Source organism: Vicugna pacos, chromosome 18, assembly GCF_048564905.1.
Source record: "Vicugna pacos chromosome 18, VicPac4, whole genome shotgun sequence".
Lineage (NCBI taxonomy): Eukaryota > Metazoa > Chordata > Mammalia > Artiodactyla > Camelidae > Vicugna > Vicugna pacos.
Window position 1 is genome coordinate 19967127 of NC_133004.1, and position 19879 is coordinate 19987005.

Genomic DNA, 19879 nt, shown 5'->3' on the forward strand with positions numbered 1-19879 from the left:
TGGGTCTCTTGTGCCCTCACCGTGTTTCTGTTCAGAAATCCACACTCCCACAGACCATGAACACTGTGGCCACATAAGGGCAGGTCGACGATTGGCAGAGTAAGAGGGGGAAAGTTCACTGGCTTAAAAAAATTCAGACTGGCTTACTTTTTTCCTGTAGAAAAGTCTTCAACCTACTGGCCAAGTGCTTGGTGGGCTACAGAACGCCTTTACAATACCAGCCTGGCTCAGACCACCCTGGGCCTAACTCTAGGAGCAGGCTCAGCTGTGACCCCCAAATGAACAGAAGCACCAAAGAACTGCACCTCAGGGCCCAAGACAAGGTCGGGGCTGCCAGGACACACCTGTGAGGACAGTCCTCCAACAGCGCCAGCCTGGGGGACCCCATGCCACCTGGCGGCGGGAATCACTGCCACCTTTTTCCAGCCCAGGAAACCGTGGGGGGGGCACCGTGTAAGGCCGGTAGAGGTGGGGAGGGCCCAGCTGCCTCCCCCATACCAGGCCGACCCTCTGAGAAACATATAGCTTTGCTGTTTTCAACCTTCCAGACAATGTGCGGTGACCAATCTGGAACCTGGAGCCCATGCTGCCCCAGGAATTTGTTTTCAGTCAGAGAAAATGATGGATCGAGTTGGTGCTTTAAAAAAACATAAAGTAACTGAGGACGACTCACAAGCATAGCCAGCCTGACCAGGACGATAAACACAGCACAGCACAGACGGTACAGCCGGCACACTGAGGGGGCGGGGCGCGCAGGGCTGGTGGCCTAAGTAATATTATGTATACGACTACACAGACGTACGCTGAAGTTTTAAGCCTGGCCGTGTGCTCACTTACCATCTGTGATCGTGCTTCTATTAAACAGAAAGAGCCACCAGCCATGCTTCACTTCCCCAATTAAGAGCCTCTTGTCCACTGGCCCGTGGGGAAAGGCCCTCTGCTTTAGACACAAGACCAGGAGAACATACTCTTCTGAAACCGTCACTGCAGTCGAGGGGCCAGCTCAGGGCAACTTCACTTCCCACCTTCCTCCTCCCACTTTAGTTTCATTCTTTAATAGTTTTTCGACCCTTTGGCAATTAAAATCTATTGAATGCTCTTGAAAAGTTCTCAATTGTCCCAGAAACAGAGAGGAAGCTGCTTGTAGACAGCCTGTGACTGAAAACTTTTCTTAAGAGCAATTTTCATTGCATTTTTGCCTGCCATTTTGAGTGTTTACTATCAAAATCTTTTTCTGTTTAGTACAATTATTCCCAGAAATTCAGGTATTGTAAATATTTAGTGACTACAGAACTTTCAACTAAGAAATGTCCAGACACTAAAATAAATCCAAACAACTAGATTACAGTCTGCAAGGCTCGAGCAAAGCAAGCGGGCGCCCAGATGCACCTGGGCTTCCACCAGCACTGGCCTTTTCTTGAGTGAAAACTTACGAAACACACACGACAGCCAAGAGAGTCAGGGATAGGGTGACTTGCAGGGGAGGAAGGGCTCTGTGGGGGCCTCACACCTCAGCGGATGGAACCCTCACCTTTTGATGAGCCTGATGGACCTGAAGGCTTCGTCCGTGTCCCCGGCAGCGAGGAAGAAGCTGAAGCGGAGCATGGTGTCTCGCGTGGGCTTGTCACAGTCCTCTAGCCCCACAAAGTACCGCAGGGGCCTCTTGCCCACCGTCTGGGGTATGCGGTGGGACCCAGGATCCTCCTGGTCCTCTCCATCCACTTCTCCAGGCTGAACAACAAAGGGCACCGTTTATTTAAGATCCTGTGACCCAGAGCCTGCCCTGGGCCTGGGGAGACACGACAGCAGTGGGCAGCTCCCCCTGCACACAGACCCCAAGTTCAGCAATACTCTCGGCAAATGCAACATAAGCCTGTAGGCCACTCAAGGTATCAGAGCTCTGGGACCTGGTTTCCAACAGCGGTGAGCAAAGGCCATATGTGTGCAGGGCCTTTCAGCCTCTAACCCTACTGACATCAACCTCTCAAACAATGAAAATCCCCGCCTCCCAGCTTGCCTGTAAACTTCCTAGGAAGAGCTTTTACTATCAAGTCAGACTTGTGTACATGTGTGTAGGGTGTTAAAAATTAATGCCAGCATCATTTTAGAATTTTCAAAAATGTAAGCTGGGCTAGGCGTGTGCCCTCCCCTGGTGTTTCTCAGAAGAATCGTCACTTAGTGCAGTGCTCCCCCAACACCCTGGGTGGAGGAAGGGTGACTACCGTCCCACACGAGCACAGATTTAGAGCGCGCTGTCTGGGCCACGCCTTCTGTACCAGCCACGGCCACTAAGCATCTCCACACCCACCACCCACTTCTGGGCTAGGCCCGCACACACCACCCTCTCCTCCCACATTGCCAGCTCTCTCTGCGGGGGTCCATCTATCTGAGGTACACATGCCCCTCAGTGTAGAGAGGAGTCATGACCCACCCTCCTCCATCCCAGCTCCCCTCACCCCTGCCCATCTGTTGCATATCTGCTGGGACTTTGACTCCTTCACCTTTCCTCTGGCTCAGTCTCCAGCAGCCCCTCTGTGTCACTGATCTTTCTGAAGTTCAACTTTAGGCCTGTGCCTTGAAATCCCGTAGGATCTGTCCGGCCCAGGTGTGGATGGTGAGACCCCTCAGGGCATAGAGCAGAGTGCAAGCAGGGCCCGGATGCAGTCTGGTCCAGGGCACCTTAAACTCAGTGTTTGGGGCTGAATGTGGCTGGGTCACACAAAGTAGGAAACTGAGTGCTCAAGTTTGGACTGCTTTGGCACCAAGTGGGAAACCTTCCCAGAACATGGACACACAAAACTACGAGGCAGCATCCTGACCTCTGTCAACCTTGCTGTGGCTCTGGTGTCTGGTTCTAACTGGAGTCCTTCTCGCTGCGGCACATACAGGAACTGTGGCAGAAACGAGAGCACCTGTGGTCATAGCTCACCACGCTGCCTGCCCAGCTCTTGAGGGAGCAACAGGGCCACAGGGCTGTTCAGCCCACACCACACCCGCACGCGTGCAGACGGGAACCTCAGGATGCCGGGCCGAGGGGCGTGGACGCTTCAGAGAAGCACACACTGTGTGGCCACTCCTCTCACACACTTAGATGTCAAATAAATAAGGCTCCCTCTGTTGCAAACACAGGTAAGTGAACTTCCTCTTGTTCTTCAAGTGTCAGGTGACAGACCGTTCGTGTCGCCCCAGCAAGGAGCTGACCCCATGCCAGGCCCCCGAAAAACCTCAGCCAAGGGGGCGAGCAAGGTGGGAGCCATCAGCGCACAGACAACCGGTGCTTAAAGTAAAGAAAAACACATCTTGGGAAAATGGCAAAGCTCAGGTAACAGGCAGCCGAGTGGGAGCAGCACACATGCCCCTTCTGGGACAACAGCTCTGAGAGCCGAGGGGAGGACGAGGCACAGACGGTGGGAAACAAGCCCACAAGAAGGAACTTAAACACTTCCACTATGTTTCAAGTGTCAAATCAAAGAGGAATGAAAACGCAAAAAAGTACTAAATATGACTGAAATTCAGAAAAATGCTGGCCTGGTGGCACTAATCTATTTAGAGGAGGGGATTCAGAAAACTTTGCTGTTTTCTGACCTGAAGGCTGGTGATGCTGTTTCATGTGGTGGCCCGACTCGTGGTCTCGGGGGCACACAGCACGAGGGCCCCAACCCAGCCAGAGACACATAGACCCATGCTGCTTGCCCCAGGACGGTCACAGAGCAAAGAGTAGACAACCTACCCTGGGCCTTCGTGCCAACCTTGTCAGTGGGTGACAGCCCTGGGAGCCAAGAGACCTGTGTTCTGGGTTCTCACCAGACAGCTGATCACACAGGCAGGAGGCCTCTGCTCCTGGGCTGGCAGAGACGGCCAAGCTCAGACACACATCTGCCATCTCTGGGGGTCCTCTGGGGTCCACCCCCCCCACCTTTGGCTACAAAAGTAACACTGGCTAATTGCAGAAAATACAAAGTTCCCATATAGGGTTGATTTTTAAGTCACCTTATGTTAAAAGGCAAAAAAATTCAAGTGAAAATCTACACAGTTCAATCCTTCCCTCTGATGTAACAGTAGAAATAGAAATGGGAGTGAAGATCACAGAGCTGATGAGGGGAGGTGTCTGCAGATTTTCCAAGAATAAAAGCAGCATCAGCTGGTGTGTCCCCGATCCCGCAGGACAGAAGGTGTGAATGACAGGCTCCTCTGTGCACCTGTGAATCCACAGGTGGTGTGGGTGCCCGGCTGAGAACAGGTCACTTAGCCAGGGTTTCAGCTGGTCTGCACCGCGCTTGCCACCCCTCCACAGACACACGACCACACCGATCAGCAGAGCATTTCAGCGCCAGAGGGTGGCTGATTTCAGATCTAGAAGGGACCATGGAGACGTGGAGACCAAGTCCTAGGGAGGCAAAGAACTCGTCCAAAATAACCTTGTTGGGGTCCTATGTGCTGAAAATGACCCCATTCAATCAAAAGTTAAAGACCACACCTGTGTACGTAACATGCAAATATGTAGGTTAAGGACAGAAACCTCCTGAAAGACTGCCCGCCAGCCTTTCCCAGTGACCACCTCTGAGGGCTGGAACCACAGAGATTTACATCATCTTTGGTCTTTATTTGCAGTTTCTAAACTTCCTACAGTGAGTAAGAATATGTAATTTTAAAAAAGCAGCTAGAATAACAAAAAAAGACAGGAAAGGTGAGGGCAAGGCGCTTTGGCGGGATGCTTGCAGGGAGCCCCTCACCAGCACTGCTACCCGTCATCCCGAGAGCAAAGCCTGCCTGCAACATCCCCACAGGAGACATCGGATCTGCTGGGATCTCAGGGGACAAATTAGGGCAGGCGGTTTGCCTTGTTTAATGAGAGCCCCCGGTGAGGGGGGCAGGGCACCCGAGAACAGGGCTACACGCACATGCCAAGGGCTCCCACCTTTCTTGTGAAGTAATAGTGGGGCACTTGGAGTCCCAGGAGTGTCTGGAAAGCAGGAGGCCGGGGGAAGCTGTCTTGCAACAGGAAGCCGTGCTCTTCAGAGATGAAGAAGGATAAGACCAACACGTCTGCCTGCAGAGGGAGACATGCCATCTGAGCTGAGCAGTAACTGTCCTATTCTGCATCCAAGCCCATTTTCATTGCCGGGACATTGATGAAAGTTGCTGAGAAAGCAGGAGTGAACCACTTGTCCACAGATAGCCTGCTTCCTCCTTAGGGGGCAAGGTGACCACATCAGGCCCAGCTGGGGTCTGATGCCCTCCCGGAGGATGTGCCTCGTTCAGCCTGAGAACTGCCAGACCCATCTCACTGATCTTGTGGTGGACACCCGGGCTGGTGAATGAAACTCAAGCACTCCCACGTTTCAAGAGTTACGCCTTCAGCTGCTCTCCTCTGACATGGAGATTCTGTCTGTTGTTGGGGCCTGGGGAGGGTGCAACGGAGAGGCTGCAGCCCCTCTGCCCAGGAAATGCAGCAGAGGCTGAGGGGCGCGGAGCCTGTCCCTGCTGCGTGAGTTCCAACAGGGTCTCACCCTCTTTACAAAAGACCAGGGGAAGGACATGCCCTCACCATCCACTCATGGGTCCCCAGACCCCTGGATATCTCTCACCCCTCAGTGTTTCAGAACCAAGGCCTGGATTTGCTTCTGAGAACCTCAGGGTGTGGAAACCAACTGCTAGTAACCTCAGGGGCTCCAGACTCTTACGTCCTAGAGGGAAATTCCTTTGGCAGGGAGACAAGTCAAGCTTTAGGAGTGGCGGGGCTTGGCTGACTGACTGAGGACCTACATATAATCCCTCTCAGAACGAGGTGGGTTCAGAGAGACACATACGGCCTCCGGGCTTTCCCAGGGATCTCTGGAAGTCCCACAGACTTGGGGAAAGAATCGGACTCCTGGCCCTATGAGGGGAGATGGGGCATCAGTTGGGGAGAGAGGCCCCCAGGGCCAGGAAGGGTGAGGGCGGAGGGCAGGGACCAAGGCAAGGAGGCCGATTGTTTCAGGGAACAAATGTGGAGTTGGCCCCTACAGGACATGCTGACATTGAGGGGTGAGTTCAGGTTACCTGTTTTGATCAAGAGCTATCCCCAAGAGAGAAAATGGCACGTGAGCCCAGCAGGGAGACATCCCCAGGCACTGGGGTGGGCACTCGCTTCCCTGGACCCATTCCCTGCAGCTCCCCCATGAACCCCACTGGGAAGATGGGGTGCTGCTGTGACACTGCATCTAAGCATGATCGCGACAGTGCTGATACCGTGGGGCCTGAGCCGTCCTGGGCCACGGACTTCCTGTCTGCGGGCTGTGGTTGGGAGCCTGGCACCTCCCACATGGCTTCGCACACGAACAGCGTGGGCTCGCTCTGGTCCCAGAAGTGGCTCATGGGAACCAGATCTGTCAGCCTCTCATCTGCGAGGGCCTGGCTCCTGCAAAAGAAACACAAGTCCCTGTGCCTGGAAGGGCTGTGAACTCAGCCTTCATGACTGGCAGGTGGGGCTCCATCAGCTCCTACAGGCGGAGTCTGTGAGGCAGCTGTCTGCCCTGGTTCTCTCAGACTGGACATGACTGCCAAACAGTCTGGCTGGAGAGAGTGGGTTTGATGTTGTAGCCCTGAGGCTCCATGGGGGTCCTGATGACCAGCAGTGGCCCTTCCCAGGCCCAGCAGGCGGATCTCATGGGGCCAGGGTGCCCAGCAGTCTGGCCAGTTCCCTCCCACCTCTAAAACTCCACGTTTCATGGCCCAGAACTAGATGTGGTACCACAGGGAGACAAAGGGGTTGGGCAGCACAGAAGGATCAGGTCTCAAAAGAGGGCAGGTGCCTGACGGAATACCGTGCGCCTCCTCTGACCGCCACCCGGAAAAGTGTGACAAGCCCAGATGAGCTCCATGTGTGGGGGTGGCTGGGCAGGAGCCCTGGACCCGACCCCCCAGGATACCAGTAGCCCTCACAGGTGTCACCAAGTCCTACATGTCCTGCACCTGGACCAACAGGAAGACGGCAGGTAGATAGGTGTTCCCTGGTCTCCCTCACTGGCCTGGCCAAAGGTGTAGGTAGATACAAGGTTGTGACCTTGACAGAGAGTCACGGGGTAAGCATGAGTCTGGGAGACATTTTCAAAATGAGAAAAACGGGATGAGAGTCACAGGTGGTGAGAGTTAAAGGAATGGTCAGTTCGAGGTTTTGGACCAGGTGACAAGGACAGGGCTCTGAGGGTTGAGGCCAAGTTAGGGTCGATTTCAAGATGACAGCAAGAAACTCAAGGGGACGTCTGAAGACAGAGAAGTGGGGCTGAACTTGTGAGAAGGGGAGACAGCTGTGTTCTGGTGGGGCCACCAACAGGTGTGCTTTTAAGCCACCAGAAGAAAGAAGGTTCTAGAGAAGATTCTAGGAGGGGGAGATCCCGTGGGTAAGGCTGGATGGGAAGGGGGCTGCAACAGGAGCAAAGGGGGCAGGACGTCAAAGGCAGGCCCCGCCCCGCCCTGCCCCGGTGGCCCCAGGGCTGCTCTGCACTCCATCAGTGGGGCAGTCTGAGCACTTAAACGCTATGTCTCCTTGGTGCACATGTAGTACCTCAACTCCCTAAAGAAGGATCCCTGTGTTTTCAGAAAGAGTCTCTCCACCCAGACAGATGCCCTCCCTCCGGCTCTCTGCCCATGATATGGGGCTGCCCTTGAGGACACCTGGGTCACACTCTTCAGAAGTTCAAGTTCCCAACTGGTGACTCCAGAATCTCAGAGCCTGGAAAACAGAGACTAGAGACTCAACTCCACCCCGACTGCCCAGGGAGTTGGCTGGTTTAACCTCTAGTTTCCACCACTAGTAATCCCTGCGCTCTCCTGAGTGTGAAGAAAACTTAGGGACAAACTGCCTCGAAGCCAACAAGTTACTGAGTGTCAGTCTCAATGTTTTTCTCAACAAAATCCTCCCAAACCACCATCTTACTTCTTAGTCTCCTGCCCATTAAAGGGCAACATCTCTCTCTGATCAATCTGTCCCGTCTTGAAGTCAAGGATGGTCACCGTGTCCATTTCCACGTCGTAGAAGCAGATTCTGGAATCGGGGCTGTTGTCAGCCTGGGGAGGAGAGAGCTGGAGCTCGGGGACCGGCCCGCGGACACACCGCTGCCTGGGAGAGACACCGGCATCCTGCCCCTGGCCACTCCCGCGCCTCCCCCCGGTCGTAATTCAACCGTCAGCTTACCTTCATCCCACTGAAACAGTTGTGCGAATACTACTTTATAGGTTCAGAAAACCGAGGACAAGTTCTCAGACTGTGGAGGTCGACCAGGACTTAGACAGCTGTTCTCAGGGTGGACCTGAGTGTGATGCCCTCCTACCTGGGGTGGGTGAACCCTGGGAACGGGGTGGGGGGACTGGGGTTCTGCCAAACCAAGTCTCTCACGGGTGAATAAAAGTCAAGTCAACGCCATAGGGAAGCTTCAGAAAAGCTGAGAAAAGGGAACCAATTTGGTTGTTGGGGCAAAGTACCAAGAACTCAGGTAGGCTGTTAAAGCTTTACTCCCACAGATTGCGGATGCTAAAGGGATGTGCTTGCTTAAGAAAACAAAGGAAAGAAAAGAAAAGTTGCCAATACCTTAGACAAAAGAAGATACTGCAAGCTTAAGAGCAGTGGAAGAAACCACAAACTAAAACCATCAACAGGTCAAATATAACAAAAAAGCGAGCTTCTAGTCATCACAGTTCCACAAGCAAAATGACAAACAAAGCAGCATCTGGGACACGAAAAACTGTCAGAGACTCAGTGTCCACCCGAGACCCCTACCCTCAGCTCCAAGAATAGGGGCTCCAACTGTCCTCCTCCTCCTGTTCCTTTAAGCACTGTGGCTAGACACGGTCTCTCCTCCCCAAAGCCCACTGCCCTGGGGAGTGCCAGTGAGGCCGGGGAGCTATTTTTCACTGTGAGACCCCTTATGCTTGCTGAACTTCCTCTTTGATTTTTTCTTTTACTAGGGCGAGCATTTCCCGACCCTGCTCTGAAAGTTGGGTTCCCCCAAGCTGGCTCTGCTCTTGAGACTCAGGCCTCTGGAGACAGTGGTCGCTGGGCACAGTTCCTGATTCTCAGCTGCGTCCACACCCAGCATGGTGGAAAAGGCCCTTCAAAGGACTGCCCAGGACCTCCTGTGCCACATCCTGGATGCCCTCCCCACTGCCAGTGAGCCCCAGGTCCCGGCCTGTGCACGTATATCTGGGCACTGTCCCAGCCACTGAAGTGATGAGTAGCCAGGACTGCCCGGTATACAGTGTCTGCCTGTCCCCTCACCATCAACCCGGCTACCCCAACCCCCTCGGCCTCCCCAGGTCCACCCTGCTCCTTGGGCTGGAGGACCCTCACCTCCAGCCAGACCTCCCTGCTGAGAACTGGACTTGTGTCTAAATACCCACTGGCCGCCCCTTCAACGCCTTAAATCCAACAACTGAACTTTTCAACCCACATCCAAAAGGCTCCTCATCCAGTTCCCTTCCTGCCTCCCCCAGTCCAGCCCCTCGCCAGTATGGCTGCAAGGGGTCCCAAATGGTGCTTCCGCTGTGTGATGGCCCACTGACAACATGGCCCACTCCTCGCCCCCTGTGAGGGACTGCTGACCTGAGTGAGGCCATGCTTCTGCCACGGGCTTACTCGCTGGTGCCTCAACAGGGCTGTGCCCCCACCCCTCACCCACCTGGCAAGTCCAGAGCTTGGCTCAACCTCCACCTTCCCTGGAAGCCTCCAGAACGGCCCGATAGAGATTCCACCTGCTGCTGCCTTCCACCCCTGCACACTTGTCCTCCTGGCTCTCACCAGGGGTGTGAAAGTTCACTAGGACCAAGTCTGCTCATCCCCAGGGGAGGAGCCAAGCCCCATTTAACCCACCAGTTTGTGTCTACAGTGCCAGCAAAGCGTCTGGTACACGGAGGGCGACCCTCTTGAATGCTGAGCGAGTGGGTAGGTGGGAGCGGGAACAGATTGCTGGGTGGGAAGGCACCAGCTCCTCCCACCCGGCCACCTGGCCACCGGCCTCCTTCATACCCATGACCTCCTAAGACTCAAGTCTCTCTAAGCAAGAGGCTTGAAGGTCCTTTCCACGGTCCTGTCACCCCTTGTGCCCAGAGAATTAAGTTGGGCGACGGAAAGAGGCAGAAAAGAGAAGAGGTGAGGGGCTCTGCAGAGCAGAAACCACTGCTTCTGATGAAACAGGACGTGAAGGAAGGTGGGGAGGCAGAGGAGACCCAGGTGAGAGGGGAGGCTGGGGTAGAGGCCCTGAGGGGAGGGACCCACCTTGCTGAGGAGGATGCTGATCTTGCTGCCGCTGGCGTTGCCCCTGAGCGACATCATGCCGCCCGCGCCTGGAACCAGCTCGGCCAGGCTCTTGCAGCTGCAGTGCGCCTTCGCCTCTCTGCGGGGAGGGATGCGGCCTCAGCGGGTGGCAGGTGGCAGTTCTCCACCTGGAACCTGAGCCAACCGGACAGCTCCACTCGGGGTCCAGCTGCTCTCACCTCGCATACAGGAGACCCGGGAAACGAGCCGAGCTCATGACCCAGCGTGGGTTTTTTATTTAAAAATTTTTTTTTGTCGAGGTTCAATTGACACATACGTTATATTAGTTTCAGGTGTACAACTTAACAGTCTGACGTTTGAGTGGGTGAGTTTTAAAGTTCTGTTTTAATGAATAAGCATGAATATGTATTCCGGCCTCACACAGGAGTAGTTTATTTAAGAGCTGCGTCCTCCCGACAGCATGATCGGGCCGGGGCAGGGGATTCTGCTCCCCACACTTTGTTAGAGCTGTGCACTCTTCCACTGTGTGCATAAACTAACATTTATTTAACTAGCCCTCTGTTTAATAGTTTCTAGTTTGTTGCCATTATAAACAACACTGGTATGTAGTGGTAGCTCATTGTGGGGGTTTTTTCTTTTCTTTTTTTTTTTTTTTAACTTTATTCACATTTCCTTACTTTCCCCCTAGTGTCCTCTTTCTGTCTCAAGCCTCTGTCCAGGCCCCTCGTGACATTTAACTGTCTTGTCTCCCTGGGCTCCTCTGGGCTGGGAGACTGATTCTTGGACTCCAGGCTCATCTTGTGTGTTTCCTGCCTCAGTTCCGCTAGCAGTCCCAGAATCATTTCTCAAAGGAGACTGGGTCCTTTTACTGGAGGACTAAGAGACCCCAATCTAGGCACGGGATGTGCTTGCTGCTCTTGGGGTGTCATCGCCCCCAGACACCCTCAGCTGATACAGCGAGGATGTGTTTTGTGTACTAACTGGTGTGTATACACATATCCATGATATCTTTATGTGCATCCATCTGCATCTACATGTGGCTAAACACGGCCTCAGACTCCAGTCTCCACCATCAGAACAGGGGGCCCTCCAGGCTCCACCCCTGCTGACCTGGAACCTCTCGCCCAACAGTGAGAAGCCCCACTCCCACGGCAGTCACTGGATGGCAATGTGGGAACCACTCCCTGCACCCTGTGGGGACTGACTTCATTAACAGAGCGCGTGCCAAGAGCAGGGACCCAGGCAGCACTGGGTCCCCAGGGAGGCAATGTCACAAGTTTGTGACTTCGTGGGTTGTCCTGCCACCATCTGCACTCCAACCTGAGATCCCCTAACCTAATAGATTTTTTAAACTTGCAGACACTAAGGCTCACTTTGTGCTGTAAAGCTCTACAGGCTGTGACAGATGCTCTGTGTCATGTGTCCATCACACAGTGATGCCGCTCCCTTCCCCACCATACAAAGATTAAGAATCTAAACCAAGACTTCACAGGGAAATATACAAAATGTTATGATAAATCACAGAGAAAAAAATGTGACAATGAGTGTGTATATGTCCATGAATGACTGAAAAATTGTGCTGAACACTGGAATTTGACACAACACTGTAAAATGATTATGAATCAATAAAAAATGTAAAAAAAAAAAAGAATCTAAACCAAGACTTGAGGTATTTCAAAAAAGTAAGTGGCACGTTAATGTTGAAATGAGCACATAAACAGTTTGCTGCCTCCTCTCCATTTTCTACCCACCACATGATCTGACTAGTTTAAAAAATGTAATACTTTTATTTGGACAAAGACTGTACCTTCGGGAAAGATCAAAGCTTTTAAAGTGAGCCAAGTCTGTCCCTACAACCAGGAAATTTCCACAGATGTCAAAGAAGCATGGGTTTCCCTCCATCTTGGAGAACAGCAGGAGTTGTTTCACAGTCCCCTGAGGAAACAGAAGAAGCAGGGAATTCAGGGGAGCATTATTTAGAGGGCCCTGCACTCTGCTGGATTCCCACACCACACGGGGAAGACAGGGCCCTGCCCTTGGAGGATCCCTGGTTCTGACAGTCAGAGAGAGAGACAGCAGGCAGGTGAATAAGCAGGTACCCACATGACTCCACCTGAGCAAGTGTAGACAAGTGATGGACAGGATGCTAAAACAAAAACTACCAAGGGCAGTGAGATGGGGAATTCCATCCACTTGTGTTGGTTCCAAAGGGCTGCCTGAGAGGTCTTATATTAACTTCCCTGATAAAACGGACTTTGCTGCTTGCGTGTCTAAGTGGTCACCTTTCGGGGAGGCCATGAGTGAAAGGGATGGTGATCACATTACAGGTACGTTCCACCTGTGAAAACTCACTGAGCTGTATGCATGACATGCCTGCTTTCCTGTGTGTACATCATGCTTCAATAAATGCTTGAGAAATGGGTCTTGTCTAGGGGGCAATACACGAACTGAGACTGGGGAGAAGGAAACAGTGATCTGGAGAGCCGAGCTGGCATTGCAGGAAGGAACGCATGGGGGCCAAGGGGCGTGCACTGAGGTGGGCAGTAAGCAGAGGCCACGTGGGGCGTCAGCGCAGGCCAGGTAAAGGGTCAGATTTTATTCTATGTGAAGCTGGACAACTAGAGGGTTTTGAGCCACAAGTGATTTCAAATCATTTATGTTTCAAAGTGTCGCCCCCACCTCAGCTCCCACGTCTCTGTGGGTCACTGTGTTAGACAGCAGGAAGCACAGGAAAGAGTGGAGCTCTGCGCTCCCCCTGGAAGGCAGCCCGAAGAGAACTTCAAAGTGCACGACGGCTGTCTCACTGCCACACACACCAGCAACAACCGCAGTTTGCGTGTCCCGGCCACATGGGCAGGGAGAAAGGTCTGGAGACACACTCCAGCTTTCCAACCGGAGGAGCGTTGCTAACTGATTCCTTACACAGGCTGCCTTATTTCACTAGTTACAATGGACACATATTCCTTTAGTTAAAAATTAACAAAAAAGATTCAACTTCAGGTCATCTGCAGTCAGATGCTCCTCATTCCCCTCCGTGGTTCCTATCAGGCCTCTTGCTCCTTCCCAGCAGGCTTCTTATTCTTTCCTAGTATGCCCTTTGCCCCTTCCCAGAAAGCTGTTGACCCTTCCCAGCAGGCTTTTCACTTTCCCAGTAGCCTTTCACTCCTTTCCAGCAGGCTCCTTGCCCCTTCCCAGCATGCTGTTCACTCCGTCCCACTATGCCTTTCACTTCCTCCCAGCAGGCCTTTGGCTCTTTCCCAGTATTCCTTTCCCTCCTTCCCAACATGCCTTTCATCCTTTCCTACTATGCCTTTTGCCCCTTCCCAGCAGGATTTCCACATTCCCAGAATGCCTTTTGCTCCTTCCCGGCAGGCCTTTCATTCCCTCCCAGTATCCTGTCCACCCCTTCCCAGAGGTCCATTCTTTCTTTCCCACTATGCCTTTCCCTCCTTCCCAGCAGACCTTTCACTCCCTCCCAGCATGATCTTCATTCTTTCCCACTATGCCTGTGTGACCGTTCCCAGTAGGCCTTTCATTCTTTCCCACAATGTCCTTTTGCACCTTCCCAGCAAGCCGTTCACCCTTCCCCAACATGCCTTTCACTTCCTCTCAGGCCCTTCTTTCCCAGCATGCCTTTCACCCTCTCCCAGCAGGCCTTTCATTCAATCCCAGCATGCCTTTCACCCCTTCCCAGCAGGCTGTTTCCCCTCCCTGCATGCCTTCCACCCTCCAGCTCTCAAGTCATTCTGATTAACTCAGCTGCTTCCTTCATCTGTCATAAAGAGGGCCTCTCCCCATCTTGGCTTTGTGTTCACAGCTGATGCCCCTACTCAACTATCAGCAGCATGCAAGGCAATCTTTTTTTGGCTGATGTCCTGCCAGGGCCATCCCTCCTTTCCTCCAGCCTCTCCCCTTCCCCTCTGACCTTGAACAGGCCAGGGAATCTCACGAGGCCCCAGCTCTCTCTGCCTGCACTTTCCCCTAGGAGATGCATGGGGCTACAGGTTGTTTCCCATGCATGGTCCAGTCTCTAGTCCAGTGCCTACCCCTGTGAAACTTCCCATCCCCCTCCCACTTTAGTGTGCTCTGTTACTAGAAGTTCCTTCAAAAATTGCTGAATGGAGGAGTGGAGGAGCAGCATGTGAGGCATGAGGACATGGATGTGGCAGCCCTGGGAAATCAAACACTGGATCCTAGGAAAGAACTCAGCTGGACAAAGCAGTCACGCTGAGAGCCAAACCCAGTGCCATGACAGGTGTTCTTGACTTTGACACAGAACACTGTTGCATGTACTGGATTGAATGGTAGCCCCTGAAAGATACGTCCACCTGGATATGAATGTCACCTTATTTGGAAAAAAGGGTCTTTGCAGATGTAATTAAGTGAAGGATCTCAAAAGGAAACAACTCTAGATCAGTGTGGACCCTAAATTCAAGGACAAATGCCTTATAAGACATAGAAGACACAGACACAGGAGAAGGCCATGTAAAGATGGAGGCAGAGACTGGAGTGATATGTCTACAGGCTAAGGAATGCCAAGGATTGCCAGCAATGCCAGAAGCTGGAAGAGATATGGGACGAATTCTCCCTCAGCCTCAGAAGGAGCCAACCCTCCCACACCTGGCTTTTGGACTTCTGGTCTTCTGGACTATAAGGAAAATAAATTTCTATTATTTTAAGCCACTCAGTTTGTGGTCATTTGTTATGGCAGGCTAGGAAACTAAGACACCATGTCAGCCCTGGGGTCTCCATACCACCAGAAGGGAACAGAATGGTGTGTTAGAGTCCTGTCATCTTGGAGGCATGCACTGCTCCCAGCCTGGCCTCAACCCCAGGCATGAGCAGGGAGGGGCCTGTCCAAAGACATTATGTCCTGAACTGATGGCCCCTCAGCTCTGAAGATGCACATTAAGCACAGCAAATATTTCCTCCCACATCACAACCCCATGTACTCAAGGACCAGCAATGTAGGCCTTATCACTGCAAAAGGTCAATGGCTCACTTCCCAATTTCTGGTCATGATAGTTGTATGTGGAGCAGCTATCTGAGAATCCATCTTTACCACCAACTACCCATGGGGAGAATCTGATCTGGCTGGGTGAAGTCATTAAGCAGGTCCTGGCTTGATTTAGAGATGGCATTTTAAACTCCACTCTAATTGTCTTTAGTGTCACATGCCACACACTCTAGAGGAGGAAATTTACCTGCCAGGTTCGAACTTGAACTCGGTTTGGCTCCACTGTATAAACGCTCTCTTTGTGCATGGCTAACACGGGTGACTCACACAGGAAGGTACCTAAAACGAAAGATAACACTCATGACAGCAGCAGCTAGTCTTGTCTTAGTTCCTCAGAGTTTAAGAAACATTCTCACACTAAAATTAGCACTATTTAGAGAGCAACTATTGATGAGAGAGACTGGAGCCTAGAAGAAAAGATCCACAACGAAGGATACAGTGAGACGGAGAAAAGGGGCAGAACTGTGGTTTAATCAAGAAGTGTTCTCCCATGTGTTCCTTAATTTTCCTTGGCCCCCGTGATCGCTTTGTGAGAGATGTGTTTGCTTCATCTAGCATATGAGGAAAGTGAGATGCAGTGAACTGCCCAGGGCCATGGCTGGCAGGGGCTCCCTGGTGTGGACACTCAAGTGCTGGGCTCCCTGCCCGGCCCCACTCAGTCCTGGTGTCTCCTCTTCTCTCCCATCAAGCAGCTGGTGTTTCCAACAGCACAGCGTCTGTGACAGCATAGGTACTTAAGCATCTGCTTATCTTCTGTGGAACTCTGGAGGCCACACACTCTAGTCTCTGGTTCTAGACAAGCTCTCATCTAGTTAGGAAGATGATGACACAGACAAAACAGAAAATATCTAAACACCTGCTGTGCTATCCTCTTGGGAGGGTAAGTTCATCCTTGCCCCCAGAGGTCTATGGTAGAAGAGAGGTGGAGTTGTGAATTATCAGCACAACACAGGGTAGGGTGGGAAAGGTGTTACAAGAGAACTTTAGGCAACGAAATGTTAGAGGGGGAAACAAGTGAGGGAATAATCTAAGGGAGAGAGATAATAACCATTGGAAAAACACCCCCAGGGAGGTGTGAGGTGTCCAAACAAACACGCAGGGTGATCGCCCTTGGGACAGTGCAGTGACAAGCCCCCCTGTGAGGTGAGAGGGCTGAGGGCAGGACAGGTGAAGGTAAGAATAATGCGGAAGGAGAGCTAGCTGAGGAGCACATCCTGACGGTCACTTTGATGGGCTGGAGGACGTTCCCCAAAGAGATCAGGTCCTAATCCCAGAAACCTATGAATACTAGTTGATAAGTGGATAAAGATGTTAAGGTCTTGAGATGGTGAGATTATCTTGGATTATGCAGGTGGGCCCTAAATGAAATCACAAGAGTCTCTGTAAGAGGGAGGTAGATTGTTAGACAGGGATAATGTGACAGTGAAAGCAGAGACTGGTGGGATGTGACCCTAAGCCAAGGATTGCTGGCAGCCACCAAAAGCTGTAATAAGCAAGGAGCAGGGTCTTCCCTGGAGCCTCTGAAGCCCTGCCAACACCTCAGTTTTGGCCAGTGAAATGGATTCTGGACATCTGGCTTTGAGAACAGTGAGAGAATAGCTTTCCTAAATGGCCACCCATTTGTGGTCATTGTTACAGCAGCCCCGGAACTCATCCAGGCTTGTGCTAAAGAGCAGAAGATAAAGGCAGCTCAGTGAATCAGAGAGTTGGAGAGATGGATGGTACGGGTGAGCATCCCTGAAGATCTACCCTGAAATTTGCAGACAGAGGCTGGCCTGGTTGGAGACACTACAGGCCTGGTGGCTGAGCATGCTCTGGGAAGTTCAGATGTCAGGCGTGAGGCACCCCATACCTGGAAAGCACTGTGTTGTTCACACCCATGCCGCCTTACTTCTGAGCTGTGTGATGGCCCTAGAGCCTAGGAGGGCTGCTGGCCCCAGGTTGGGTTGCATTTCTCAACCCCCTTGACTGGCTTCTGTCAGGAGGCCTGGGAGGCCCCAGAGGCACCAAGCCAGAGCAGCAGCACTGGCTCTGGACATGCAGGCCACGAGACCCAGACACCAGGCACAAGAACTGAGATGGGGGTCTCCCTATGGCCCTGTGCCAGCCCACCCCACAGGCACCAGCACCTCCCCCCAAATTAGATGGTGAGAAAATAAAGCAGGTGCTATGAGTCCCTTCTGTGGGGGTGACAGGATTTGCACCTGCACTTCGTAACGTGGCTCCGGAAGGCTCAAAGATCATCACTTGTTTTCCATTCCAGACGGCAACTGCATCCTAAAAAGAACCATGGAAATTAAAATGCAGCCTGCCATTTGGGCCTGACCGTCCTGAATGACCCTAACAACTGGCCAGGTCTTCTGTCTGCATCAAAGACCCCTGGCCAAGCCCACAGGTCAGCCTGCACTTGCCTTGGTGGTGAATACTCCGCTGATGTGCATGTCTGTGCGCAGGCTGTGCACCACCCCCGTGGACAGAAAGGACACGCTGAGTAAGCTCGGGGAAACCTGCACCACGGCCACCTGCTGGTGGAAGTGCGAGCACATGGCCTGCTCGCTGAGGATCACCACGGAGCTGACGCTCTTCACTGCTAGAAGGTTCTTCCTGGAGCCCCACTGCATACCATGTTGGAGAGGCAGAAGCCACAGTGTGAACAGACAGGAAGAGGGTGTCGTTAGGGCGACGTTATCAATACGAGGATCATAAACCATCTCCCAAGCACTATTTGTTCTTGTTTAAAAATGACTTAAAATTTTTATAAGTGTAAAATGTGTAACTTGTAGAAAAGCTTTAAAATGCCGACACCCAGAGTTGAGATTCTACCTGTACGGTTATTCTAGCTCATGGCTGTCCTGACTGGTTGAGCACCTCTTAGAGTTTAGTTTTCTGATGTTCACATCAGATGGAAAGCAAACTTACACACTGTATTAAACTCCCCAGCTTCCCTCTGGTGATGTCAAATGGCAGTTTCACAACTTCATAGTAAACTTCCAAATCTATACAAATCCGTTTCTGGATTTCCTGATTTATTCCACTGATAAGTTTATCCACTCCTGAGTAAGCATGCACTGTTACCGGCTGCAGCTTTGAGGTACATTCTGGTGTAAGATACAGGAATGTTCCATTTCTTTTTTTGTTTTGTTTTGAATGTTCCATTTCTTTTAAAAATTCTTTCTTGGCCATTTGCTCTCCCAGAGAAGTTTAGAATTACTGTATTGAATTCCCCTAGGAGGGGAAATCATTATTTTTACTGGCTATACATGTAATTTGTAGTATATTTATTTGGAAAGAAATAACACTTTCATAAGGTGGAGGCTTCTCTTTGAGGTTCATGGTACATCTCACCATTGACTCAATTTTTTTTAATGTCCTTTAGTAAGGCTAGTGTGGCTCTTACTATTATTTAAAATGGCACCCCTGTCATTACCAGTGAGGTTACGTGTTTTCCATGTATTTTACTTACTAACTATTATTAGGTAAATTATCTGCAGTCTCCTTCATCACTTTATCCATTGGCATTCTTAATATTTTTCTTATAAATGTGAATTTTCTTCATGTTCTTTATTCTAAGCTATCACTAAAGGTACGATGAGCCATTAGTTTAAAATCACAGCATTCTGTGCAAAGACTCTGTCTCTCACAAAAAAACCCCAAATAACACTTTAAACATACACATCAACCAGAGGAGTTGAATACAACTTCAGTATTAAAACAAAGGAAAAAATTACACATTGAAAACCAGGAAAATATTGTGTTTTAGAGATTAGCCCTTGACAGTGAAGGCTGACCCAGTTTTCCTGTAACTCCAGCCTCCCTGCTCACCACCACCCGCTGTGAGATGTTTTCATGGACTCAGATTTTCCCCTCTGCTTCTGAAACTGCTTTTATTACTTCAAATCTAAGAAAGTTTCACTTTCTCTACAGATCTGATTCTATTCTGTGTTTTTTAGCCAGTTATTCTGACCTAATTTTTAAGATATTTATCTTAATTCATCTAGAAACGATGTACGACCTGAGCTGAGGATCTAAAAGTCATTCCCAAAATTGCTCTAAGGTTTCCCTAAACTATTTACTATGCAAGTTTTTGCTTCCTGATTGGTATAGGTGAAGAACGTTTTATCTTTAAAATTCGCCCGGAGTAGATCTGAGAGACCACTTCCAGACAGCAGGTGAGGAATTCCGAGGACATAATAGGCAACCCCGGTGAAAAGCAGGGAAACACAACATTTGTTTCTCTGGGAACTGGGGACGAAGTCAGCAAAGAAAGACTCACTGCAGAAAGTCTACTAAACCTGCTAAGAAGAGCAGAGTCTGCCGCACCCAAGCCGGGACACCCTGCCTCCTGCCCAGCAGACCGGCCTCCTCTCCTGCGCCACTTCTCACTCCGGCTGCAGGTGGGGGTGAGAGAGGCGAGGGCTCCCTCCTTCCAGAGGCAGAGGCTGGCACTGGACCACGCGAGGCCCCAGCCCTCACCCCATCTTGCTCTCAGTGCAGAGGCTCCAGGCTGGGAGGGGCCCTCCCAGGCCAGAGGCTTCTGTGCCCAGCCCCTAGCTCACTGAGCAGGGTGTCCCCTCAAAAAGCCAGCCACTCACCTCACTCCCAAGCTCTGG

General features: G+C 51.5%; 1 protein-coding gene across 5 annotated transcripts in view; it reads right to left on the reverse strand.

Moving 5' to 3' along the window:
- The window catches only part of IFT140 (intraflagellar transport 140), a 69875-nt gene that overhangs the window by 30852 nt on the left and 19144 nt on the right, over window positions 1-19879 (reverse strand). For 4 of the 5 annotated variants that reach the window (XM_006204391.4, XM_072942374.1, XM_072942375.1 and 1 more), the window contains exons 10-18: window positions 17681-17884; window positions 17474-17546; window positions 15457-15548; window positions 12060-12187; window positions 10253-10370; window positions 7919-8049; window positions 6232-6400; window positions 4919-5050; window positions 1532-1731 (exon numbers count right to left, since the gene is read on the reverse strand). In XM_006204391.4, the coding sequence (XP_006204453.2) occupies window positions 1532-1731; window positions 4919-5050; window positions 6232-6400; window positions 7919-8049; window positions 10253-10370; window positions 12060-12187; window positions 15457-15548; window positions 17474-17546; window positions 17681-17884 (1247 nt within the window). The remainder of the gene's footprint in view (window positions 1-1531; window positions 1732-4918; window positions 5051-6231; window positions 6401-7918; window positions 8050-10252; window positions 10371-12059; window positions 12188-15456; window positions 15549-17473; window positions 17547-17680; window positions 17885-19879) is intronic. The other variant, XM_072942377.1, reaches the window with a different exon arrangement.